The 27588-nt window shown below is 40.7% G+C and overlaps 1 protein-coding gene across 2 annotated transcripts in view; it reads left to right on the top strand.

Annotated features, from left to right (window-relative positions):
* The window catches only part of PATJ (PATJ crumbs cell polarity complex component), a 336896-nt gene that overhangs the window by 268454 nt on the left and 40854 nt on the right, over positions 1-27588 (top strand). For both annotated transcript variants that reach the window (XM_040627217.1, XM_040627218.1), the window contains exons 33-35: positions 3642-3759; positions 7214-7347; positions 26818-26901. In XM_040627217.1, coding sequence (XP_040483151.1) covers positions 3642-3759; positions 7214-7347; positions 26818-26901 — 336 coding nt within the window. The remainder of the gene's footprint in view (positions 1-3641; positions 3760-7213; positions 7348-26817; positions 26902-27588) is intronic.

The raw sequence follows: 27588 nt of genomic DNA, 5'->3' as shown, positions 1-27588 counted from the left end.
TTAATGCTTCATATGCTGCCACTTATCTCAAGGCATGTATCAGGCATCCCTAAAATGTTATAACCATAGAACTTTAGAGCTGTGACAAATCCTAAACACCACCTGTCCTTTCTTTTCCATGCTGAAAAATGAGTGCTTAAATATCTAAAGTATTGTCCTTCGGGAAAGTGATTATAACCCTTTTCCATGGCTGCTGAAGAGAACCAGCCGAGGTCAGTGGACAACACCTGCTGTGAGGCTGTGTCAGTTCCTTATGAAGAACTTCCCAACCCCCTGAGCTGTTCCAAACCACCCTGGATGGTTTTTAACCAGGAGCTGGCTGGTCATTTATTACCAAAAGACATAAAGACATTAATAGCTATTATCAGCTGAAATCTTAAACTGCTCTTGGCATAATGATAGGTTTATTTATGTCCTTTTCTTTTTGATCTTTGGAACAAGCTCTCAAGGTTTAGAAATATCCCTACCAATTTACAGATGAAGAAGTTTAGGTGTAAGGAGGGAAAGTGACTCGCCTGTGGCCACACGGCTAATCAGTACTAGCAAACTCAACAATTCATATCTTCTTTAAATGGTGATTTTTGTTTTCCCATCATAAATGAACTGTAAACTTTTTCCCCCAGAAAACCCTGATAAACATAATTTTGGCACAACACAGGATTTTTATAATTCCCAAAATGCCCTTTGTGGTCTCTTAGAAACCCATTTACCCTGGGTGAAGAATCCATGGATTAACTTGAAGCAGTCATTCCTAAAGCAAACAGAACTTGCCTGGGCTCCACCTAGGTGCCGATTTATTTGGTCTAGGATGGGGGGGGGGGGCTCCCAGCTCCCAGCTCCCAGCATCCATAAATTTAAAAAGCTCCCTGACAATTTCTATTATGAAGACAGGGTTTGAGAACCACTGGTTTAGTTAGGTTGGATAACCTAGAACATCCATTCCAGCTCTCCTGTTTGAGTTAGAAGACGTTCAACAGCGAATCCAGCCTTTCTTATCTTTCATTCTTAGTGGTGTGGGTTTGTGCCCACGGGTGAGTCACAGGAGCACACACCCATCACCACACCTACCAACAAGAGGTCGGCCTCTAAAAATACATGGTGGGTGTTTCACTTGGTTTCTGTGGACTGTCTCCTTGTTTTTCAATTGAGTTCAGTACTATCACTATCTGTTGGAAACGTGTTATGCACAATGCAGTGGGATGCTACCTGGAGCTGGGATGTAATGATTAGCACCGACATTCCTGTTGTAAAAATCACATGATTCTGGGGCCCCTGGGTGGCTCAGTCAGTTAGGTGTCTGACTCTTGGTTTCATGATCTCATGGGTTGGTCTGCTTGAAGATTCTTTCCCTCTGCCCCTCCCCCCTCCTCATGCGCTCTCTCTCTCTCTAAACTAAATTAAATAAATCTCTTTTTTAATCACATGATTTTTGTCACAAGAGCACTCTCTAGCTTGCATTCAGCTTTGTTATTGATGGTCTTTTTAAAGGTGATACAAAACAAAAGTTGAACGTAAGTACTGTTCAGATGAGGCTCAATCTCTGCAAGAAGTTTCTCTTCTACGTCAAGTATGGGTGTAATCAGTCTGAGGATGATACGGTGTCTCCACAGTGTCACACACTCAGGCGCCTCTTATTTGATTACTGCCCTCAAAAAAATGCGTCCATTTTTTGGTCTGAGATGGCTGCTCTGGTTATTGTCATCCCATCTGCATTCCAGTTAGGGAGAAGAGAAGGCAGGATCCTTTTCCTGTAGAAAATGACCTGAAAATTGTACAGTTCACATCCGTGTACATCCTACTGACCAAGACTTAGTCTGCAGATGCATCTAGCTTCAGGGACACTGGGAAATATGGTCCTCAGAGTAATTGATATCTAGGTGGTTCCAGTGTTCAGTTTTCTGGTAGTAAACCCATATTTGTCATTTTTCCACTAACCTCTTTTTTAAATCACTGAAAATATGTCTTTGATTAAGTCTTTTTAAGTAAGTATACGGTCGTCGTTAAACGTTGGTGAGAAAAACTACAGAAAAGAAAATGAGCATCCGTAGAATCAGTGCCTAGCAGCTGTTTGATAAGCATTTTAAATCTGTAGCATTCTGGGGCACCTGGCTGGCTCAGTCGGTAGAACACGCAACTCTTGGTCTCAGAGTTATGAGCTCGAGCCCGATGGGGGTAGAGATTGCTTAAAAGTACTGGGTGTTATACGCAACTAATGAATCATCGAACTTTACATCGGAAACCGGGGATGTACTGTATGGTGACTAACATAATATAATAAAAGAAACATTAAATAAATAAATAAAATAAAATCTTTAAAATATAAAAATAAAAAAATAATTTGTAACATTCTTTAGCTACTACTGACTTTCAGTCTGACCTCTTCCTCTAAATAATGGTGTGATTTCAGACGTGTCACTTGACAATGGTTCCTTTATCTGGAAAAGAAGTAATATTGTCTACCTCTCCAGGTTGTTTTCAGGATTAAAAGAATTCATGGATGTAAAAGTGTTTTTAAAAACTGGAAAGCACAATACAGATACACAATGCTCGTGGTGTTCTGGCTTTTATATACTGCATGGTGCCTTGAATTGAGGCATAGCCTTCCACGGACAGAATCTTGAGGTATCATTGTTCTGGAGCAGTTACCTTGATCCTATTTCTAGACTCCAGGGACAGCCTGGTGCTTCACTGCCTCCACCAGAATCTTCCAGCTGGGGATGGGTTCCCTGGCTAACTACAGATCCAGAAGGCAGGTCAGGTCACTACCTATGTTTCTTAACTGCCTGTTAAGCAAGCATGGAGTCCTTTTGGTTTTTCTCAGTTTTCTAATACTAATATTCATTGGCGGTATTATTAACAAAGATCCAGAATTACGAGTTAGCTTTCCAAAGCTCACACAGCAAAGGTCTCTGTACCTTCATTGATTTACAAATTCATTTTCAACTGTGAGATTCCATGTCTTCAATTTTGCTCTTCTATATCCATTCATTGACTCATTCATTCATTCATCAAACATGTATTGAGGCTCTACTATGTTCCAGGTACTGGGAATCAAGGGTGAATAAGATATAGTTCATTGAGGTGAATTAAAATGTAGTTGGTGTACCTGGCACTTAGTAGGCTTCCAGTGGATGCTTATTTCCTCTTCCTGGCCCTCATGTTGCTCAATTAACCTGCCTAAAGCATTTAACGATTGTGGGTGTATCCAGAAGAGAAGGACATCATTGTATGCTCAGAACATCTGCAACATAGATTGCTTTTCAGTGGGCCCAACATGGGTATGTGGACTTCACATCGACTTCATCAGAATCAGTGGAAATTGTCAAAATTTTTGTTCGGCTTCCCGGCCCCAACATCATATACAGACCACAGTGATAGAGTATCATCAGCTGTTAATACTTCTTCCCTTCCTCCATCCATCCTTTACTGGAGCATCTTAGATGTAAAGTTAAATAGGGAAGCATGGGGGGTGGGACAGAAATCATCCTGACTTCCTCCTGCAACCTTTCCCGCTCTAAATTCTCAGAAGACATTATTGGAGTGCCACCATTGTTTTGGTAACAACACACCAGTTTTAAAGTCTTATCCTTTGGTTTTCGTTCTCCTCTTTGACATTCATCTTATTTTCCCTTCTTTTGTAGGCTGTCAGCCAGATGAAACAGCAAAAATATTCAACAAAAGTCTGCTTCAGTTCACAAGAGACACCTTTAGCACCAGCTCCGTTGTACCATTCAACGGATGCGGATTTCACAAGCTATGGTATGATTCTTTCTGTGAGCCGAACTGAATTGACTCCTCAAACATGAGAAAAGGAGGGGATTGTGATACCCTGGAAAGAGCACTGGATCAGGAGTCAGGAAACCTGGCTTTGCACCCCTTCTCCACTTCCTTAGCTCTGGGACTTGGGCAGGTCACCATTTTCCTCACCTGCTACCGGGATTGCCTATTGCTTATTGAGTAGGAAAGAGCCAGAACAAAAAAAGGCCCTCAGTAAATACTGTTTGCATATGAGGCTTACAAATTATTCTGTAATCTCTCCAAAAGAGTGTGTTTAGTGTATGAGTATTATCTCCTAAAAATCATATTCAGTCAAATTGTTAGCCTTGCATATGTTGATGTAAGTTATTTGAAGACTGTTAATTTTCAGTGCTTAAAGAGTATTCACTTTCTCTCTTTGAATTCCTGGCATGAATTATGCTGACTGGCAGTTGAAAATAGAATTTCGAAATGAATAATGAGTATTTCCACTTTGCTTTTTATGTGATATAAGTCCGTTAAAAAAAACAAAAAGTGGCCTATTTAAAACACTGTGCTCACCAGTGGCAAAGCATACCCCTGCATGAATTTAACGGGCCTGACACCTTTATGCATTTGTCTTGTGCATATTTTTCATAAATATTAACTCAACAAAAACTTTAGAAAGCAGGTATTATTCTAAAGTACTGGATTTTTACGAAAATACTTAATGAATGTGGTCAGCAAACTATGACCCGTGGGTCAGATTTGGCCCACCATCTGGTTTTGTACGGTCTGCAAGCTAAAAATGGTTTTCATATTTTTAAGAGGTTGGAAACAATCAAAAGAATATTTCATGAAAATTATCTGAAACCCAGACTTCCATGTCCATAAATAAAATTTTATTGGAATACTTATTTGTTTACCTGTTGTCTAAGGTTGCTTTCACAGAATAAGGATAGAATTGGGTAGTTCAGCAGAGAATGTATGGTCTGTAAAGCTCAAAATACTTACCACCTGGCCTTTTACTGAGAAAGTAACCGCACTGTAGACCAATTGAGTTTTGATAAGATGCATCACATATTTATATCTTGATAACAGAAATTAATCTCCTATAATTTAATCTGTGGAAATTCTACTCATTCGGTCATCTCCTCACCAAGCATTTATCAGGGGCTTGATATGTCAGGCTCTGGGCTGGGCTGTATGGGAGAAGTGCGTACCAACCCTGACTCAGGACTGGCTTGGGGGAGGCAGAAATGGAGGAAGAGAACGACATCCCCAGCATCTCTGACTATGTGTTCTCTCTTCTCACTCAAAAGGCTAAACTGGTCATTTATAAAAGGAGTATAAACTTTGTAATGCATTCATGAAATTATGCACTATCGCACATTGTTTTTATTGTAAATGAATGGAGAATGGAGTGTGAAATACATATGCTGCCAAAAGATCTAGAGTCAAATTAGGTTTATAATTTAGTATTCTCCTTCTAATGGGGCATTTTTTATTGTTACTGAGGTTGCGTCACTAAATTTCTCACTCTTAACTAGGAGGCCATTAGATTAATAAATTCCGTGTGGTCAGAAAGAGCAACTGTGTGCGTGCTACGTTATGCCAGCTGCTGGGCTGGGCACCTCACACACACTGTTCGTTTACTTCCTGTTGGAAAGCAGTTCGTTACATGCATTTTTTGGGTGAGGAATGAGCCTCCATTTCACCCACCTATTAATTTCCTTCTTGGGAACTTAAATCCACGTCCCCACCACTCCAAAACCTGCTCTGTTATTATTGCTGAGTCAGAGCAGAGCCCTCCACAGGCTTACCTAGAGCCTGTTTCCTTTTGTTTAATATCAGGGATTGGCAAACTTTTTCTGCAAAGAGCCAGATAGTAAATATTTAAGGCTTGTGGACCATATGGTCTCTGTTGCAACTACTCAACTCCGCTGTCGCAGGGTGCTAACAGCCGTAGACTGGAAGTAAATGGATTAGCAGGGCTGTGTTCCAATACAACTTCATTTATGGACATTGAAATTTGAATTTCATGTAATTTTCACATGTCTTGAAATGTTATTTTTCTTTTTTTTTTTTCTTTCAACCTTTTGAAAATGTGAAAATCATTCTTAGCCTGCAGGCCATAGTCTGCGGGCCTTTGCTTGTACAGATGTGTAATGAGCTTTGTGGATCCCAAGTTGGCCCCTGTGCATTAGCTGCGGCTGACCAGCAGGTGGGGCCCTTTATTATCAGCCCTTAACTAAATTCTATCCCAGGGTAAGAGTCAGTACTCATGAGGATCGAACTTAGTTGTCAAAAAAGATGACATTCTCTGGAGGCTGTTATTTGTACAAGAATCTCTTGAAGCTAACATTTTGAATATTTTGGTTTTTCAATTAGTTAGGTTCAGTCATCTGGAAAATGCACATATGTAGAAGTTATGCTAGATAAAGGGGTTGTATGAAACATCTTGTCCTAGCCAGTAAATATTTTTTTCTCTCATTTGTTAGAGAAACCCAATTTAAAACAATGATTTAGGGGCGCCTGAGTAGCTTAGTCGATTGAGTGACCGACTCTTGATTTCAGCTCAGGTCTTAATCTCCGGGTGGTGAGTTCAAGCCCCACATTGGGCTCCACGTTGGCTGTGGAACCTACTTAAGAAAAATAAATAAATAAAATAAAACAGTGATTTTCAAAAGTAAACCTTGGGGCACCTGGCTGGCTCAGTCAATAGAGCATGAGACTCTTGGTCTCCAGGTCGTGAGTTCCAGCCCCACTTTGAGGGTAGAGATTACATTAAAAAATTTAAATATGAAATCTTTTTTAAAATTTTAAGAAGTAAAAAGTAAACCTTTATAAAGTAGCAGTAACTCTTTTAAGAAGTTTTTCAGCTATGGACCCAGTAATTAGTCCTTGAATGTTGTGTTTATGACACTTTTTATTCATTCATTCATTCATTCATTCATTTACTGTGTATATATTTCAGGATCATTCTTAGGGGTAATTCTTATTTTCAGCCACGTCATACTTTATTGATGAAATCCTTTGTGTATGTTCATTTGTGATATGCTCTAATTGAAAGTATTTAAGCACTAATTCTTCTTCGTGTCGTCTAACTATAACTCAGAATCTTTTGTCATACCAGTCTTCATTTTCATTATAACATACGCCTATATGTACTTAGTCATTGAATCATCTTACATCTTTCCGTATGAGTTTTCAGGGTATATTTTAAGATTTAAAAATTTTCAAGTATACTTAAAATAGATGATTAAGTCAGGCGGTAGTTATTGTTTTCATCTCAAAGGTGTCGCGTTTCATCCCTTCCTGAATAGGCATTAAGGACCCAGCTCTTTCCTTCATGGTGCTTAGCAGGAAAAGAGTGAAGTAACACATACGTGCAAACCATGTACTCCCCAGCTAACGGAGTGTGCATGCGGGCTGCCTCTCCTCCTTGTGTGTCATTCTGTGTTTCATCCTTCTCCAGGTGGTTTCCAGGCCCCTCTGTCAGTGGACCCTGCCACGTGCCCCATTGTTCCTGGCCAGGAAATGATTATAGAAATATCCAAGGGACGTTCAGGTCTTGGTCTCAGCATTGTGGGAGGAAAAGACACCCCTTTGGTAAGTTCCTAGAAGTGAAGTATATCCGCTGTCACAGAGTTCGTTGTTGGGCCTTTATCACTTCTGTGGAAGACTTGGCTTTCTCATGGTATAGAAAAAAACTAAGGATAGATATGCATGTATATTCTGGCCAGCTTTCAAGTTTTTCTCAGTGTTGAATTTTCACCAGGATTTTCTCTACATTGAGTGTTTTTTATAAATGCTTATTAGACTAACAACATTGTAGCAGCATTTAGAAATATTGTAACAGGATTTAGGGGTGTCTGGGTGGCTGTCAGTTAAATGTCTGACTCTTGATTTCGGTTCAGGTCATGATCTCAGGGTCATGAGATCAAGCCCCAAGTCAGGCTCTGCACTCAGCACAGAGTCTGCTTAAGATTCTCTCTCTCCCTCTCCCCCCAGCTCACATGCACACTCGCCCTTTCTCTCTCAAATCTGCTAAATTAGAAAATAAACATTAAAAAAAATAACAGGATTTAGGCCAGTTCCGGTACATACTAAGTGTAAAGTAAGTATGAACTGTTATTATTATGATCATCACTATTATTTCATGGAATGCTAGATAAAAATATATATCAGTTATTCTAGCACAACAATTAAGGTTTTGCTTTATTCTAACTATGTTCATGTCTACTCATAATTTTTTTAAAAATTAGTCTAGAATGTTAGTTTTTGAATGGATGACAGATCTTTGAGTATTCAGTGTGCATGTGTATATATATATATATATTTATGTCTACTCATAATTTTTTTAAAAATTAGTCTAGAATGTTAGTTTTTGAATGGATGACAGATCTTTGAGTATTCAGTGTGCATGTGTATATATATATATAGATATGCATGTATATTCTGGCCAGCTTTAAAATATATATATACATTATAGAGCGGACGGGTTAGAAGGAGAGAGAGAATCTTAAGCAGCCTCCACATCCACGCAGAGCTCGATCTCACAACCCTGAGGTCATGACCTGAGCCAAAATCTAGAGTCAGACACTTAACCTGCCGAGCCACCCAGGCACCCTGTTTAGTATATTTTGATGTTACTACTCATTACCATTTTTTTGTAAAAGTTTCTGGATTTTGATTTATAAAAATGTGATGAATCAATGCATATATATTTGAATAGGTAATACGTACATATTATACTCAGTTAAATTGACACAAAAGCATATAAAGTAGAAAGCAAATCTCCCTCCAACCCTTTCGCCCTAGCCCTGCCCTCCACACCCATCCTGGGCCTCTCCCTAGAGACGAGGCTTCTTCTTAATAAATATGTTTTTAAATGAATATTTTGGTATTTCTTTTGCCCATATTATTTAGTAAGGAGTAGAGTGTATATGCAGATTTACAGATAAAACAAGTGTAATAGGATCAGTAAAAATCATTTTCATTTTTGGCAGGAATATAATATTTCCACGTTAGTACAGTCGGGAGGCGGGGAGATCCCGTTATATTTTTCTGTAGTAACTATTAGGCTCCTGAAGCCCTAGCCAACTCAAGAACCGCGCGGTGCGGCGGAAACCCAGGTCTCCGTGCCTTCTGCCCGCTCCCTGGCCTCAGCCTTCACCCTCCCACCGTCCCACCCGATCTCGCAAAGGCGGCACCACGCACTCTGCTAGTGCGCAACCTAAACAGGACTGTGCTTAGACGCCGGGGTTTATTCATTAAAGGATTTTAGCTCCATCCACCTGATTAAAGTATTGCTGTAACTTTCCTCCCGAGTTCAGGATTATTTATTTCCTGCATTACTCTCCCTTTGCCTGTGTAGGCAAGGCCTGAGGTGTGTGGCCTCATGCATACACGGGGATATTTTTTCATCAGCTTGGATGGAACTGGGAACACCTGGAGTTAACTAGCTCAGCAGCCAGTTTTAGCCCCCACCCTTTCATGGGGTGAGATTTAAATACGATTTAAAAATATTGCCTAGACCAGGTCACTTGAAGGGAAACTTCTAAAGAAAAGTTTGTCCCTTTCCTCAGCGACAGAAGCTGAACAGATAGCTTTCTAAGCCAGATAATGAGAAATGCAGAAAAGTTCTGGGGTCGTAAGGAATGAATGTATATACATATTCTCTATTTTTAAAGCATATCATGTATAAATTGTTATCCCCAGGTCTTTGGGGTAGTATGCAGAAGCTTTTGGCCAACCCTGAACATTGGCTGTTTCTCCCTTCTGGAGCCTGTTTTCTCATCTTTCCAAAGAGATATTCCTGAATATTGAACAAACTGAATTTGTATAAATCTATATTTGAAATGAACCAGGGAAATTACACTTTAGAGAAATTCTGTAGTGAATTCTTTCATGAAGAGGTAACCTCTAATTTATTTTTTGTGAATCTGCGTCCACCCTGCTTAAAATAAGGCAAAGCTAGAATTCCTCATAGGAAATACGGAAATTTTTTCCCATAGGAAATCCCATAGCCTGTTTTGCCCAGCTGAATGACTTTGTTAGCTGATTTTTTTTTTTTTTTTTTGGCTTTTTTATTAATCTGCTTTTGCTCTATGTGGGTGGGTTAGAAATCCTGAACAAGATGCACCCGTGCCACTGTTGGGGCTTCACTGTTGCTTACGCTTGCGTTGCTGGCTGCCGGCCTGGGGGCTTCCGCTGTCCACGTCACCTCCTGCTTCCTGGCTGAGGCTGTTCGCTAAATACTGTGCTCTGCTCCCGCTTCTCTGGCCACACGACGCAGGCCGCCCCACCCCAAAAAAAATTCTGTAACAGCATTCTGAAGTTCATAATCTGTAAGTCTGCCTTGTGAGACTGTAAATCCCATTGTCCTTGGAAGGATAAGTACCACTTAAAAATGAGAAATGGGACACAGCTTCTATTTCTTAACCTCAGGTACCTTATCAAAAGCTGGAAGTTAGACTCACGAGTTATTTACAGCCATGCCGTTTTTTGGCGAAGATGAACAGCAGGGGCTGGTGGAAGGTGCTTTCACAAATAAAACCATTGTTTACCACAGTGAAGATCTTTTTTTTCCTTCCAAATTTTGACATGGAACATGACATGCAGCCTTGTTGACACTCCAGGCCACATTATCCAGTGAGGTCACGCGACTGCGCCCAGCCAGCAGGAAGTTAGCAAATGCAGATGAGAGCATCTGAAAGGAAATTTGGACAGTGTTGACCCACTGTCAGAAGTACCTTTGCACTTGTCTTTGCACCTTTGATTGTGTGACGCACCCTCACTTCGGCTCTGATGCGGGGAAAGAGCACATTCTGAGTGCTGGTGACCCTTCTTAAGCTCCCAGTTAGGGTTTCTGGGCCTTCCTTGTTGTGTGTCCAACAGATACTTTTGCCATCTTTGGAGGAATCAAGCCTCTGGGACTTGGTCTTGACACCACATCAGTCCTATCTGCTGTAAATAATAGCTCCAGAGCCAAGGCAGATGGTTTCTGAGAGCAGAGAGGGAGATCTGCTAGCATCCCAGTATGTTTGCAGCCAGTCATCTAAATAGGCTTTTTAGGTACCGAGATAATGGTGAGGGTGAGCCTCTTGGGAAGGTTTATGAGCGCACCTGCACTCAGTCCTCAGTGACAGACTTCTGCCTCTGTTGTTTTAATCTTCTGTTGCGCTCCCGGGTCTACTTTTGGTGGTTGTGGCTCTTCTATGATCGCTTGCATGTGTTTGCTTAAAGGCTTGCCCTTTTCTTAGTGCCGAAGACATAAAGTTGAGTGAAATAACCCTGTCCGTACACGTTCAATCAAGTTTATTCTACCACCTTTGGTGTTTATGGTCTAAAATAAGGGACCAGCCAATGAAAAACCCTAATAAGGACTATTAAAATGGGGATTTTCTCTGAAAAGTAGAAAAAAGTACAACTAGCAGCATCTGGGTGGCTCAGTCAGTTAAGCTTCCAACTCTGGATCTCACCTTAGGTAGTGATCTCAGCGTCGAGAGTTCAAGCACTGCCTACCTACAGAAAGGAAGGAAGGAAAGAAGGGAGGGAGGGAAGGAAGGACTACAGTACACACTTTCTAAGTTTAATTAATATGGATTAGTTTTTATGTGTTTCTTATAAGCCAGTATCTTAGTCTGTTCAGGCAGCTGTAACAAAACACCACAGACCAGGGGGCTTATAAACAACAGAAATTTATTCCTCACAGTTCCGGAGGCTGAAAGTCCAAGGTCAGTGCCGTCATGGTCAGATGAGGGCTCTCTCTGGGTTGTAGACTTCTCATATCCTCACGTAGTAAAAGGAGCCTCTGTGAAGGCTCTTTTATAAGGGCACTAATTTCACTCACGAAAACTCTGCTCTCAAGACCTAATCACCTCCCGAAAGTTCCACCTCCTAATACCATCACATTGGGCATTAGAGTTTCTACACGTGAATTTAGAGGGGCACACGGCAGGGAAATCAGATAAGGTATGAAATAGGTAGTATATTTATTCATATCATTTCCTTCCATGCATTCATCCACCCATCATCCTCTCTCCCTCCACTACCACCACCACTCTTTTTGGTCTTGGAGTGCTAGTCTGCATGAAATCCTGCAGCTCAGAACACTTGACATATTCTGCTGAATGAACGACTGAAGACTCCTACCTCTTATGAAGCTCACCCCGTATTTCTACCCTCTCCCTGAATCCTGCAATTCCTCCTCTGAAATGTTTGCTTGCTGATGAGAAGTTTTATCTCTAGTGTCCTCAGAAGAAGTAAAACATAGTTCTCCAGTGTCATCTTGTTGGGGTTATTTTATTATCAGCTTTGGGAAGAGAAAGAAAAACTTAAGAAACAAATCTTTTATCTCAGATTATTGGCAGACTTGGGCTGTTCTGAAGTGCAGAAAGAATGACAAAAGTTTCTCCAGGACCCTCACTCTGTGCATTTTCCCCTCTCTGGTTACCATTGCCAAAGGCCCCAGACTATAGGCAGTGTGTTGTATCATATCTGATAAGGCTGAGTAATAATGCTGAATGTGTGGCATCTGAATCCCCGGTCTCTAACTGTAGGGCCGCGGACAAGCAACTTAACCCTTCGAAGTTAAATCTGCTTTTTCATTTGTGCAATAGTGGTGACAACAAAATCTATTTCTTAAGGTTGTTATGTGGATTAATAAGATAAAGAATATAAAGGACTTTTTCCAATGCCTGTATACTGAGTTCAGTCATTACTTTTTTAAAGATTGTATTTATTTATTTGAGGGGGGCAGAGAGAGAACACAAGCAGGAGTGGGGGGGAGGGGCAGACAGAGAAGCAGGCTCCCAACGTGGGGCTCTATCCCAGGATCCTGGGATCATGACCTGAGTCAAAGGCAGATGCTTAACCAACTGAGCCACCCAAGCACCCCATGAGTTCAATTATTATTGATTATTGTTAAACATTCGTATTAAAATATATCCTCAGTTCCCTTCATCTGTCTTTGATATATCAGCTGTACACTGAGAAACATGACTTTGTTTCTGCATGTTTAAATATTTTTCAGCATCACACTTTTAAAATGTGATTTGACGCTTTTATTAATATGTAATTAATACATATCCTCTTAATGCTCACAACAACCCTGGAGAAGAGGTAGTGGTATTATCCCCGTTTTACAGATGAGGAAATGGAGATGCAGATAAGTTAGGTAACTTCTCCAAGGACTTAATGCTGGCAGTTGGTCCAGTTGTGGTTTAATCAGACGATCTGACTCCAAAGCCACACGATTGGGCTCCTTTTCTAGTGCTTACCTCCATGTGTCACCGACCTTCACCTGTAAAAGGGGGTTATTCATCTCACCCACCAGACCCTGAGTATCTTGAGAACAGGCCTGTTTTATTGTATTTTGTACCCTTAGTACTGGCATACAGTGCCTTGCACACGTAACAATATGACTGTCTAGCCTCTGTGAGCCACTCTGGACTCCTTCCATTCCTCTCAAGATATTGGCCCATGCTGTTAGATCTGTCTGGAATGCTTCCCTGATCAGTTTTAACTGTAGCTTGAGTATCCTGTTCAGTTCTGGGTATGGTTATGTGGTCGACAAGGACATTGTTGAAACCACATCATTGCAAGGAAGAACTGAATAGCGTTGGGAGAGGGAAGATCAGAGGGGACCGCGACAACTCTCTGCAAACATGTAGTTATCTTGTTGTGGATGAGGAATAAGAACAGGTTCTTCCAAGGGGCCTGGTGAAAACAGATTTCACATTTTCATAAGGAAAGACCTTCTAAACATCAGCTGGGCAAAGGTGGAATGAACTCTGTAGTGAGTGCCAAATCTTGAGAAATATTTTGACAAATGCAGGCAGCCGCTCTCTGAATGGATATTAGTAGGCTTTATTTTTTAATCAGACAGGAACATTTACATTGGTAAGTGTCTTTCTCAAGGTTATAGCAGTCTAAGGAAATTCATTCTCTCTCTTTACATTCCCATCTCACAGATTTCTTAAAACTTCAGTCTTGAGTTTCTTTTAACTAGAGAATAAGGCTTAATTGTTTAGTTTTGTTTTATGGAAGCTAGTCATTGTTATCACTTTTGGAAAGGTTAAATTTATGAATATAAATAAGCCCTAGTTGTTACACTTGTGTTGTTCCTCGGGGCTGGAGATAAGCTTGTCTCTTTGTAAGAGGAAAACAGTTAGCCTAGGGCATTTGTTTTGTCTTTATATTCTTGGTACCATCCAGTGTTGTAATTGAGGTCAGTGAATGCCCAGGGTAGATCGTAAAATTTAAATGCTCGTAATATTTAGAAGGCCTGGGAATGTCAGATTCCAAATCTTATTTCTCTCCATGTTTCAAATCAGTATTTTTTTCACCACCTGAGTTAGTACCAGTTTAATTCAGTCTCGTTAAACAGAAGTTCTATAGATAGGAGAGAGGTACATTAGCAAGAAGCATCGAGGTAGAAGGACTATCACATTTGGATACTATGTGGTAAAGTCACCCATCTAGAAATTGAAGTGAAAAATACCTGTCTTTTAGCGCTAACGCTATGTCCAGCTCTGCAGTGACCTCCCTTAACCCCGATTCACCATGTTGCATGCCATTGTTTAGCTGTTAACTGCTTTTAACCATTTACATGTAGAACTGTAGCAATTTAAACCACTAGGTATTTTTTTTTAAGTAAGCAGAATAGAAAACTATTTTACATTTGATTAAGTGTTTTATTTTACTTTTCCCCTTCAAATGAACTTTGCACGGTCTGTTTCATGAGGAGTGTGGTTTGCTTTGGCGTGTAATCCCCCAAAGCCAGGCTCCTTTTATCATTATTGCTTAAGTCATATATTTTTACACAAAACATCTTATTACCTTAGTTTTATTTTAAAATCAAAGCAGAGTTTGCAAAAAGTCTATGAATCACACTGAAAGAATGTTAACGAATAGTACCTCTGAATTTCCAGATTTGGGCATTTCTGATCTTAAAGAATATGACTGTAAGCAAAAATATTATGCAAGCTGAGTAAAGTTTAGATAAATAAGGACCAGATGGAACTATAGAGACTTATAAAATATAATGCAAATATTATCCCATTTCCTTAAAATAAATCTATATTTCAGTATGAAAAATTATATTCATATGATGAGTATCAACCTTTTGCTAAATCAGTCTTGGCAAGGGAACTCCATTTTAAGTAAATATAAAACAGTTTCTTTTCTGAGTTTGAGAAGGGAAAGCTTTTCAGAGTCTTAAAATGTGAAACTTTTTATATATTCATTGCAGTTCTTATATTAGCTGTTTTATTGCTGTGATTTTCATTCCACATTTTTGTTACTATAGTGTGCAAGAGTTTGCAATCCCTGAGCTTGAGTTTTAGGATAGCTTATATAGTCCATTGCTTTAACACACACACACACACACACACACACACACACACACACACTGCTGTTACTGCTTCCTGTGTAACTGATCATTTAATCCATACTTTTAGTCAAGAGCCACTAGGATTGCTGAGCTAACACTCATTTATGTCGTCTATAATTTATTACCCAAGGAAATTTCAGTATTTCAGAATAGTAGGTGCCGGACGTTGTGATCCGTTTTCTTTCTCTTGGAGGGTTTGGTCAGTATGAATCTTCATACCCGACCCGAAGCATATTAGAATAAATGAATAAGTTGAGATTAGGATATAGAGAATCACTCTTTGTTCCTTTCATAGCATAGTTTTATGGGGATTAGTTAAAGACTGTGATTTGAGATTCATAGAAAATCTATGTAGTGAACCCTAATTTATTAGAGTATCCAGATTTCAAAAAGTAGGATTTCAAGTATTATAAGTTCTTTTGACTTTTGTTGACTTCCCTTGTTTAGCTACGGCTTCTTCGGGTTTTGTGAACAGAAACAATTATTCAGCCTATGAAGTTGGCAAGCAAAGCTATATCAGTTTGACAAATACTGTACTTCTTCTAAAGTAATAATCTTTTACTGTATCCATGGTAGGAAAGCAGTATATTGAATGTACACTTGACTCTGAGATTCATCAAAATTATAAAATTAAAATAAAAGGAGAAAAAAATCCTCTTAGAATAAAGGAAATGTGGCATTTATGGACTACGTTCTGCCACAAGTCCTGCATGTTCTTATGAGATACTGAAAGTAATCTAACATTTTGCTTCTTGTGAATCAGCAAGGGCATGCCAAATACCTTTTGCATCAAAGCAGGGGGCTTAAAGGTGGGGAAGATTAGCATCTTTGCAACTTGTCTTGAATCATCTTTGCCCTTTACATTTGTAATGGGTTCAAAAATATATGGAGCTACAAAACACATGGAACGAAATTATAATAACATATGCTGCAGCTGGAAAAATGCATTCAGTCTTCCATCCTTGGGTTAATCAACCTACTGCCCCACAATAGGGAAAACAGAGACCTGCCTTTGTTGACAGTCCTGCCATCCCTATTATAGATAGCCCATGTTTGCGTGTCTACCTTTATCACCTTTCACGTTAGACTTCCCAGCTATGTCGTAGAGAAGTATCGGCAGGGAGAAGCAACAGTAGGAAGTACAGTCCGTTCTTGTTATTCGTGGCAATTATGTTCTATAAAATCATAGCAAACCCTGAGTTCGTGAATACTGAACCATTACTTCTAGGGTAAATACAGAGATAGCTTCCTCTGGTCACAACATTTTTTAACAGTCAATAAATACATAACCTTGTTTTACATGTATTACTTTTTAAAGATAGGTTATTTTAATATCTGTTGTTGATTCATTAACATTGAACTCATGGCCAGCAACACTGTAACTCATAGATGAACAAAAGTTATCTAATGTGTATTTTTCCCATATGGCACATCACAGTCTCCTCCTGCTTAGAAACATACGACAGCACTTCAGTCTTGGGCTTGGGGGCTGTTCTAAACAGCAAAAGAACAAACAAAAAGCACAAAAATACAAAACCTGTGGCACTAAAAAGACCACAAAAAAGATGCTTATTCACAATATGAGAGCTGAAACCCGAAAGCAAAATGTCACCTTGTTCGACTTCAGCTGGGAACAAGTGAAATCGGGCAACTCAGATTTTTCACCACTTTGCCCATGTCCACACATGACTGTGAATGCACCAGGAACATTGTTTTGGGGGAGTGGGTGAATTTGCAAATATGGAACCCACAGACAGTGAAGACTGACTATACTTAATGAAAACAAAAACATCAGAATCCTGGGAACAGGACTTTTGCAGTCTGGCTTAGATCATGTTTGCATCCAGATGGTCCCTTGTGGGGGCTCCTGGATGGCTCCCTCAATTAAGCATCTGCCTTCGGCTCAGGTCATGATCCCAGGGTCCTGGGATCAATCCCCGCATCAGGCTCCCCGCTCAGCAAGGAGCCTGCTTCTCCCTTTCCCTCTACCTGCTGCTCCCCTACTTGTGCTCTCTCTTTGTCAAGTAAATAAATAAAATCTTTAAAAAACAAACAAACAAAAACAAAAAAACAAATGGTCCCTTGGCCTTAGCCCTGAGCAGTCCATGACTTCAGAAAGAATAACCTAAAGGGTTTCCTGGGTGGCTCAGCCAGTTAAGAATCGTTCAGACTCTTGATTTCCCCTCAGGTCTGATTTCCCCTCAGGTCATGATTTCAGAGTTTTAAGATCGAGCCCACATTGGGCTCTGCACTGGGTGTGGAGCCTGCTTAAGATTCTCCCTCCCTCTCCCTCTGCCCTTCCCTCTTGTTCTCCCTCTGAAAAAGAGAGGGAGAGAAAAGAAGAAGAACCTAAAATATCCTGTGTATAATCATTCTCGAAAAGCAATCAGGGGGACCCTGGCTGGCTCAGTTGGTAGAGCATGCAACTCGATCTCCGTGTTGTAAGTTCAAGTCCCACGTTGGGTGTAGAAATTACTTAAAAAGAAAATCTTGAAGGAAGGAAGGAAGGAAACAAGGAAGGGAGGAAGGAAGGAAAAAAGAAAAGGAAAGAGAAAAAGGAAGGGAGAGAGGGAGGGAGGGAAGAAGGAAGAAAGAAGAAAAAGAAAGAAAGCAATCAGTTGTATTCTCAGTTCACCATGATTATAGGAAAAATAGAAATTAAAAAATGGACCGAGGCTGGCGTCATTCATCCTGGGAGTCATGAATTTCAACCACTGTGACATACATTTCTTTCCTTCATGTCCCGTGTAGGCCCCCCTCAACCTTAGAGATGTGTGTGTTGGGAGTCCTCATTACCAGTTATTCAACATTTGTTTGGCCGACACTTTGTTCACATTACATACATAATCTCATTTCAGCCTCAAACCCTAAAAGGTAGGATTTTTTCCGTTTGACAGAGATGGGAACACTGGTTCAGTGAGGTTAAATACCTTAATAGAAGTATCACAAAGCTGTGGTAAGTGGCAGAGCTCAACTCTGAACGCAGGTTTATGTGGCCATAGCCACGATTCCCACTGTACGTTGCTGCCTTCCATTGTTTACGGGCTGGAAAATTCCTCTGGCAGACTTGATAGAGTCTGTAGAAGGTTAAAACTGATCATAAATTTTGTGCAGCTCTTTAGTTTCGTTGAATTCGAGCTGGCCAGTTGACTTGCTCTGACCAATCATAGTGAAAGTGGCATCAAATGACTTCCAGGACTTAGCCTCAAGGCCTTACGGTTTAGCTCTCTGCAGACAAGCCTGGACAGGCCTCCTGGGGGATGACGCACCTTGCAAAGAGTACATGGGGGGAGAGGGGCTTAGCTATCCTGCTGAGGCCCCCGCCAACCTGACTACAACTCATGTGAGCCCAACTGAGACAGCAGAGAGCAGAACTTGCCCCTGAACCCAGCCCAAATTGACAGCCCACGGAATCATGGACAGACAAATGGTTAGTTTTTGTTTTAAGCCACTAAGTTTTGCAGCAAAAGATAATGGAATAGCCGGCATTACCACCCCCTACCCCCCACCACCAGTCTCTTTCTTTTATTTTTTTAAATTTTTTTTTTTTAAGGATTTTATTTATTTGACAGAGAAAGAGAGCCAGCAAGAGAGGGAACACAAGCAGGGGGAGTGGGAGAGGAAGAAGCAGGCTCCCAGCAGAGCAGGGAGCCCGATGCGGGGCTCGATCCCAAGACCCTGGGATCATGACCTGAGCCGAAGGCAGACGCTTAACAGCTGAGCCACCCAGGTGCCCCGCCAGTCTCTTTCTGAACTTTCTTAGCCTTTGAGAGTTGGGATTCTTCTGGTCTGCCATTTAAAAGGAGGTCTTATTATTCCTAGGCAGGGCCTAAGTATATGCATAAAACAATGGCTTTCTCTGCTTTGCTTTGCACTATATATGAGTTCACTGATGTCTAAAATTTTAGAGGTGCAATGACTTTAGAAACCATGTATTTCAACTCTGTGCTTTACTGATAAGTGTCCCATTAATGTAGACCCACTTGCAAAATTGGCCGGTCAGAGCTATGAGAAAAATTAACTCCTTCCACTCCCAGTCCTGGGTTTTTCTGTCCTTCTTCCATACCGTACTGCCCCCCTACTTTTTTTCCAAATCACATTCTAATTAAAATATAATAGGGAAGCTTGGTTTTTCCATTTGTTTGGTTTTTTTGTTTTTTGTTTCCAAAGAATCTTTACACAAAGGGTTTGAGACAGAAAAGCATCATGTTGTAAAGACACTCATCTCTTTACTCACATAAGTACAGTCAGCTTTGTTCAGAGTGAGATATTCGTTTGCAGCTTTAACCCCCACTTTTCTTTTTAAACTCTCGAACTGCGGTAGACATCACAAATCAGTAACTTGTACATCTCCATGTGCTTTTTAGTGTGGAGGTGAATGTCATTCTGATTTGCACAGCACTGGACTGAGCATTTTACTACCCCCACTATATTACAACCCCTCGCTGGTTTGAGAAAGTCATCTACTATACAGAAGACACGTCTGTATCATTTCTGGGCAGCAACAGCCTCAGAGGGGAGCACTATTAAATGATGTTTAAAAGGAGCATTACTCCTCTAAGAGCACAGATCTGAACCATGGTTTCTTGCAGACAAAAAAACAATGCCCATTTTATACACAATCTTCCTAATCCTTCTTTGGTCCTCATGGGTCTTTCTTATTAGGAGGGATTTTTCCCATAAAGCAGGGAAATAAGACATAACACTCTTTGGGGACCACTGATAATATGTTTTCCCCCTAAATGTGAAATCTAATGTGAAATTTTTCTGTAGTTAAAATGTCCCTTAGGATTTTTTTTTGAGGAGAAGGGGGGCAGGGGCTTTATGAGTATGGCAAAGATTGGGTTTAATTCTAGAGTGATCCAGATTAAGCACACCTGCAAGCAAGAACTAAGCCATATATAAAGGGTCCTTTATAGTAATATCTACGACATAATTCTTTATCAAAGTTTTGTTCTGAAATGCTTGTTGAAACAACCCACTGAATATCTGGAAACATAATCTGTAAAATCTCGTTCTGTGGAAAGAGTTCACCCACACAAGGGTGCTTACTGATAGTCTTCTGCCCACAGGAGACCCATAGTTACTTTTTCTAACACGTGGCTTCTTTAAGGGTTCCGAGCCTGTGGTGACAATAATCAGATTGCCTCTTGCTGAATGTTGATACGTTGATGAGTTGCTTTATCTACTTGCCGGCAACTTGAACAGTAAAGAAAAAGGTGGCGGATGGGCTGAAGTGTGTGATGACTTTGACTCTAAATCCCCTTGGAGGAGTTTGTGATTTTTGTGGGGCTCTGATAATTAAGTCCCTCACCCTTGGCTCTTTAAGTTGCTCTTTGAGGGGCACCTGGTTGGTTCAGTTGGCTGGTTAAGCATCCAACTCTTGATTTCAGCCCAGGTTGTAATCTCAGGGTGTGAGATCGAGCCCTGAGCTGGGCTCTGCACTCAGTGCAGTCTGCTTGGGATTCTCTCTCTCTCTCTCCCTCTGCCCCTTCCTCCCTCTAAAAAAAATTTCTTTTTAAACTAACGTAAATCCTCTGGAAATTCACATGGATTCAGCTTCCATGTGTGGTGGGCATTTTGGTTGTATATCACTAATATTTTGCCATCAGAAGCTTGGCTGGGATTTTAAAAAAAGAGAGAGAGAGAGGCTTGGTTGGATTAGAGTAAGATTATGACACGCCCTGCCAGCCTCCTCTTTCTGGGTCATTTTGATCCCATTTCTATCCCAACCAATTTCTTGATAATCATTTAGCAAACATTTATTCAGCGCCTACTCTGGGCTCAGCACCAGGATGCAAAGAGGAGTTAGAAGGGTTCCACTGAGGCTAGGACTCAGTATAGTACCTAGATCCGTGAAGAAGCTATTGTGATACTGTGATAAGTTCGGTAAGAAAGACAGCAGTGACCCACAGGAAGGTTGATCAGCCTTGCCAGGGGGAGAGAGTCAGAGAAGGTTTCATAGAAGAGGTGCCACTTGGCGGGCTCAAGTAGAATTTCATGAAACAAAGGAGATAGCAAATAAGAGAGACCATGGTGCCTTTGTATTTTCCAAATATATATAGCCTATCTCTATAAAAATACACGAGAAACTTAATACTGTTTGTTTCTAATTAGGGAGATATGGTGGCTGAGGGACAGGTGGTACAGAGAAACTTTTCAGTGTGTACTCCTTTGAGTCTAGTACCATATGTGTATATTATCTATATTTAAAAGATACTTTTTCTTTAAGAATAGAGACAGTAAGGGGTGCCCGGGTGGTTCAGTCAGTTAAACCTGTGCCTTCCACTCAGGTCATGATCCCGGGGTGCTGGGATCGAGCCGGGCATCTGGCTCCCTGCTCCGTGGGGAGCCTGCTTCTCCCTCTCCCTCTGCTGCGTCCCCTGATTGTGCGCACGTGCTCTCTCTCTCTCTGTCAAATAATTAAAAATCTTAAAAAAAAAAAAAAAAAAGAATGGAGACATTAAGACAGTGGTCCCTTAAACAATATGTGAAATTTACTAGTCAGCTACTTCCTGGGTGTCTGGTTTTTTTAATATTATCCCTAATTAATGGAATAAAGGAATTTTCCTCAAGTTAAACATGTTTCAGACAAAAACTGATATGAGAGAATTTTTAGGCAGAAGACTTTTCCTACATCTCTGAAATCCTGCCCGACCCTTCTGATGAGGGAAAACCCAACATTTGTCAGATTCTCCAACTCACCGATGAAACTCTTCTCTGGCTACAGAGTTGGCCTGTCAGTGAGAATGTAGAGCGGCCAGAGCGTAATTGTTGGTCTCATCTCAGGCAGTAAATAAGCAGACTATCTTACTTAAATTTCTCTTGTCCCAGTGAAAATCACAACTACCAAGGGGAAATTAGTTTTTTATCGTATGTCAGTCTTGGTCATCTGTACATGATTCTTAAGTCTGCCATTAGGAGGAATTAATCTGGTTTTTTTGGACTGAACTCAGCTTTTTATTTCAAACGTCATTGCATCCCTTGTATATAATTTTCTTTTATATCTGCTCCTGTAGAAAAAAATCACTCAGTGAATAATCTGGGTACACAGAAAGAGGATGAAAAAGAAATGAAAGAAAGAAAGAGACAAGAATAACAAACAGAATTAAGAGAGAGACTCCGTGTTGCCTTGGGGAGAGGGCTTCCCCATCGTGCTTTGTGTAGTGCAAACCCCTAACCAGGTACCAGCACCAGCAAGTGAGGTCCATAGATCATCACCCCACCCCATCAAGGCTTCAATTTTCACTTCCACAGTGGTCTTTTTGTTCACTCTCTATAAAATGATCAGCTCATGCCCTCAAGGTTTTTACTGTGGAGTTGAGGAGACAATCATTCAACAGAATTGATGCCATATGGAAAATCCCAAGTTAGCTTTTATACAAGTGCAAAATAAAATATTCAAAACAGATGAGATGCTTGCAATAGTGGTAGGAACACAGGCTTTGGTGTTAAACAGTCCCAAGTTGGAATTTGATCTTTCCTACTTAGAAGCTGCAAAGACCTGGTCAAGTCTGAATCCTTCTGAGCCTCCATACCCCCAACCGTAAATGAGACTAATAATACTGCACTTGCTTCCTTGTTATGAGGATTGGATGGCACGAAGGGGAAGCATGCAGCGGCTTCGGCACAGAGGCGTTAAATATAATGAGATGTTCTCACTTCCTTACTATGTGCCGGCATTGTACATAAAGCTTTATGTGTAGATAATATTGTTGAAACCATATAAACATGAGGAAGCTAAGACCCGGAGAGGTTAACAGTCTTCCCGAGGCCCATGGCCAGAAGTAGCAGGGCCAGGATTTGGACTAAGAAATCTGACTCCAGAGACCTAGCTCATAATCATTTGTCTCTACAGCCTGTCCTTGGTGTAAGCCAGTAACCCACCCACAGGGAGATGATTAATACACTGCTTCTGGAATAGATGAGTTTTAGAAGAAGTCATTGGTATTGGTAGACAGAGTCACTGAGGTATTCTAGGGTGAAGGAGCGTTACTTAAATATGCAGAGATAGGGAGTGGGAGAGAAGCCACTCAGAACTGTGCCAACAAGCAGTTTTGTGTGACTAGCTCAAGACCATTAACATTTAAGAGGATATACAATGAGGAGATAAGAATCCTATGTACAGTCAACTCCAGATTTTTTGTTTAAAACAATAAAGGGCAGTCTTTCATTAATGACCCATTATTTCATCTATTCACAGTTGTTTCAAAGTAGAAAGAAAATTTTAATGTTGCCTTGTCAAATAGCTGCCTAAAATATCTCAATGCAGTATCTTTTTTTTATTATTCTGTCCTACCTTATGAACCATGTAGGTTTTGAAAAATAAATCCATTTTTCTTTTCAGTTCACTAGTCCACATTTCTAATTTAGCTGTTGGCCCCCACCTCTCACCTCTAGCGTCCCCAGCTAATGCAGCCGCCCAGAACCATAACTTCACAACACACTTTCAGCACACAGGGCACATGGTAAGAAATGTGACTTTTTTCTATTGATAGGTCAGAGTGTCTCATGTTTTCTTATATTTTCATTGATGACTTTAAGAGAAATCACAGCAGTAGTCAAGGTACGAAATAAATGGGGAGTTTTTCACACAGACTCGTGGACCAAACACAGATCATCAACCATGAGTTTGGCATTTGATGTATATTAATTTTTTTAAAGATTTGATTTATTCATTAGAGCAAGAGAGCGAACACAAGCGTTGGGGGAGCGGTAAGGGTAGAGGGAAAGGGAGAAGCAGATTCCCCACTGAGCAGGGAGCCCCACGCAGGGTTCGATCCCAGGACTCTGAGATCATGACCTGAGCCAAAGGCAGACACTCAACCAATTAAGCCACCCAGGCACCCCAGCAGTGTATTTCTTTTAAGTACAAGAGTTCACTAAATACCCAGTTCACTAAACACCCAGAAAGTATTGAAGAGTTTTGGATTCAGGCTACTTTTATGAAATAAAAACTCCATTAGGTCTTCTTCTTCCTTTTAAGTATAAACAGGAAGTTTCCCATTTGACTTTTGTAATGTTGCAGGATTAAAGGAGTTGAGGCTGAACGTTTAACGCTGTAAGAACCACGTGTAGTAGGAGTTCACTCTGATTCTCCCAGTCCAGGGAAGATGGGGTGTTTGGCCTCCAAACTTGGAAAGCCAGTATGATGTGGGGTGTTACCAGACGCTTGCATTAGTGTCTCCTCGCACTACTTTCATAAAAGTGACCCTTGGCGTCATCTTGGCAGTGTTGTTGGGGTCACCTGAAGCCTCTGACCCAGCACGTTTCCCCAAAACCATTCCCCTGAAACAGTTCAGAGAAACCAACTCTTGGCAGTGTAGATGCTCCCTGGGTCTGAAAATTTCATAAATCAGAGTTAAAACAAAGAATGGTCTAAAATCTGTTGCTGGTACAGAATCCCACAATGCAAATTGGATTAAGGAACCTTTCCTGTCTCCTGGGAGCTGCCTCTCTAACTGCTGTAATAAAGAATGTTTTCAGAATCGTGTGGTAGTAAAATGAAAGTGTTTAATAATGTAAAGACATTTGGAATCCAGTAGGGTCATCTGGTTGAAGAACCTCTTAATATTCTCATGTATTTCTTCTCTACTCCAGAGTTTGTATACAAACCTTTCTATTTTATTTTTTCAAGAAAGTAGATTTGGGGTGTGCCTGGGCAGCTCAGTCCGTTAAGCGTCTGCCTTCGGCTTAGGTCCCAGGGTCCTGGGTTGGAGCCCTGAATTGGGCTCCCTGCTCAGCAGGGAGTCTGCTTCTCTTTCTGCCTCTTCCCCTCCGCCTGTTTGTGCTCTTGTATCTCTCTCTCATAAATTTTTTTAAAAAATTTTTTAAAAAGTAGATTTGTCTTGTGTCTTTTTCTCCTATTTGTTATATTTTTGCAAGGAATATTTCTTTATGTTGACTTCTTGTCAATTTCTGATTCTGAGGCTCCATATTCCTGGACTAAAGCAGTATCAACCTCAGTCATTCTGGAGGCCCCTTAAACTCTCAGAGTTCTGGTTTCTTTACAAAGCTCCCGGACATCATTGATAGGCCCCTCATTATCATCAGTCCTCCGGTAATCATCAAGCCCTGTCTTACCCAGACCTTTATGATCACAAGTCAAGAAATCCTGCTATTTCCAAGCCCCAGTGCTTGGAACACAGGACTGCTTTCAAGGTGGGATCCATTATGCCTAGAGTTTGCCCCCCTTGACCATTGCTTGCAGGGTTTTACAAACAGCATGTGTGTTGGGGGGTGGTGCGGAATGGGGGGATACTGGGCAGTGCAGGGCTCAAATCCGCACTTCTCATGGAACCCACAGATCTGTTTCTAGTCTCCATCAGAAGCTCGTTTCCTCTCCCAGAAGCCCTCCAACACACCTGGCATCATCCTTCCAGCATCGTTTTTTCAGTGCCCCTCAGTTTGATAAACAACAGAAGGAACCAGTGACTTCTGGTTCAGTTTTCAGCTCCATAAAAATCCCCTGCTTGTGGGGCGTCTGGGTGGTGTACTCGGTTTAGCATCCAACTCTTGGTTTCGGCTCAGGTCATGATCTCAGGGTCGTGATGTCAGGGACATGACGTCAGGGTTGTCAGATCAAGCCCTGTGTCGGGTTCTGTGCTCAGCTCAGAGTCTGCTTCAGGTTCTCTCTCCCTCTGCCCTTCCCGCTCATGCGCGCACATGCTCGCTCGCTCGCTCGCTCGCTCTCTCCCCCAAATAAATAAATAAGTCTTAAAAAATCCCGTTTGCTCAACATGAGGGGGAAGAGTTGTGTGAACATATTCAATTGAATATTTTAAAAATAGTCTCAGCAAAGTCCATATCCGTATAATATCAGTATTTGGGTGTACAGGTGTAAACTGCAGGGATCCTTAGGAAACTGTTGGTGGTGATTGTCTCTGGGGAGTGGGACTGAGGGGCACGCAAGGGAGGCGGTCTCTTTCTGTGGTTTACTACACCTTGTGGTTGTGCTTGAGTCCTTTACATGTGTTATTTTTATGATAATAAAAAATGTAAGGTTATTGATTTGAAAAGATAGGAATCTTTTACATTCATTAACCATGATAACGCTTTCCTCAGCCTAAGCTTACCTACCTTGGGTATCATCCTGATTTTTATGGCTCAGAATGCTAAGTTCAGGAGTTTATTTGCGCACGGTTACACAACGGCAGGTCCGAATTGGAACCCACTGCTGTCTTAACACTTAGGTTCATGAACACCCTTTCCCCTCCTCCATGCTCATTTCATTCCACTTCAGTTCTTTTCTTTCATTGCCCAAGTAATGAGGCCTGACAGACCCCCTGCATCAGGCCACACATCTATGCCAAATCCTTGAATACTAATAAATACCTGAAACCATGTTTCAAAATATACCATAAAATGTAAATAAGAATGACACATAGTTCACCTCAAGTTCATACACAGCAGCAATGTACAGGTTAACAGTAAAACACATGGGGGAAGTTTAACTTGAAATATTAGGCAAAGCCAGTCCTAAAGGAATGAAATAATAAACCTAGGAAAAATTAATTATACCTCTGAATGTATCATAACTGTGTGTTTTGTTTACCTTTAGGTCAAATAAAATATGACATTATTAGCAAAGAGCAAATTATGGGTTGCTGCCTATGGTTTGGTTGTTTGTGTAAGGAAGCATTTATGGTTGTTGAAAATTAATCAGAATTTGTTTTTTATAGGATGCTATAGTTATACACGAAGTCTATGAAGAAGGAGCAGCAGCCAGAGATGGAAGACTTTGGGCTGGTGACCAGATATTAGAGGTATGGGACTATGCATTTTATTTACTACTAGCAAATACAGGGGCACCTGAATGGCTCAGTTAGTTCACTGTCCGCCTCTTGATTTTGGCTCAGGTCATGATCTCAGGGTTGAGATTCAGCCCCGCTAAGCATAAAGCCTGTTCCTGCTTAAGATTCTCTCTCTGTCCCTCCCAGCCTTCTTAAAAAAAAAAATAAAAATTTTTTAAAGTAATGTAATTAATTAATTAATTAACTTAAAAAAAATACTAGCAAATACAATTCCTTTCCTGATCTTGATCCACTATTTACTCACTGTCTTGTACTCAACTGTATCCTCACTTCTCTGCCATTTAGCAAAACATGGACCTTACTTTTTTCTTTTTTTAATGTACATTGAATAACTGTCATCAGAATCATGGCAGATTATCTGTCTAAATCTGTGAAAACTTTTTTTCAATGCAAGTTCTGTAGTTCTAATAGTTCTAGAATCTTAATATCAAATGAGAGTGTACAGTATTGCAATTCGACGTTTTGCGCCTCCATTATACCTGTCTAAATTCTCTCCTAAACAAACAGACATACAGACACATATGCATAAACATGCACAGCTGATGTTTTAGAGACTTTTATTGCAGTTGTAAGTATTGTTTTCTTACTCCTAATAAATCTGTAAGTAAAGTGGAGGTCCATGCCTTTCCTCTTCTGTTT

The sequence above is a fragment of the Ursus maritimus genome, unplaced genomic scaffold (genome assembly GCF_017311325.1).
Source record: "Ursus maritimus isolate PB19 unplaced genomic scaffold, ASM1731132v1 scaffold_12, whole genome shotgun sequence".
Lineage (NCBI taxonomy): Eukaryota > Metazoa > Chordata > Mammalia > Carnivora > Ursidae > Ursus > Ursus maritimus.
Note: the sequence above shows the minus strand (reverse complement) of the source record. Positions and strands in the feature narration are given on the sequence as shown.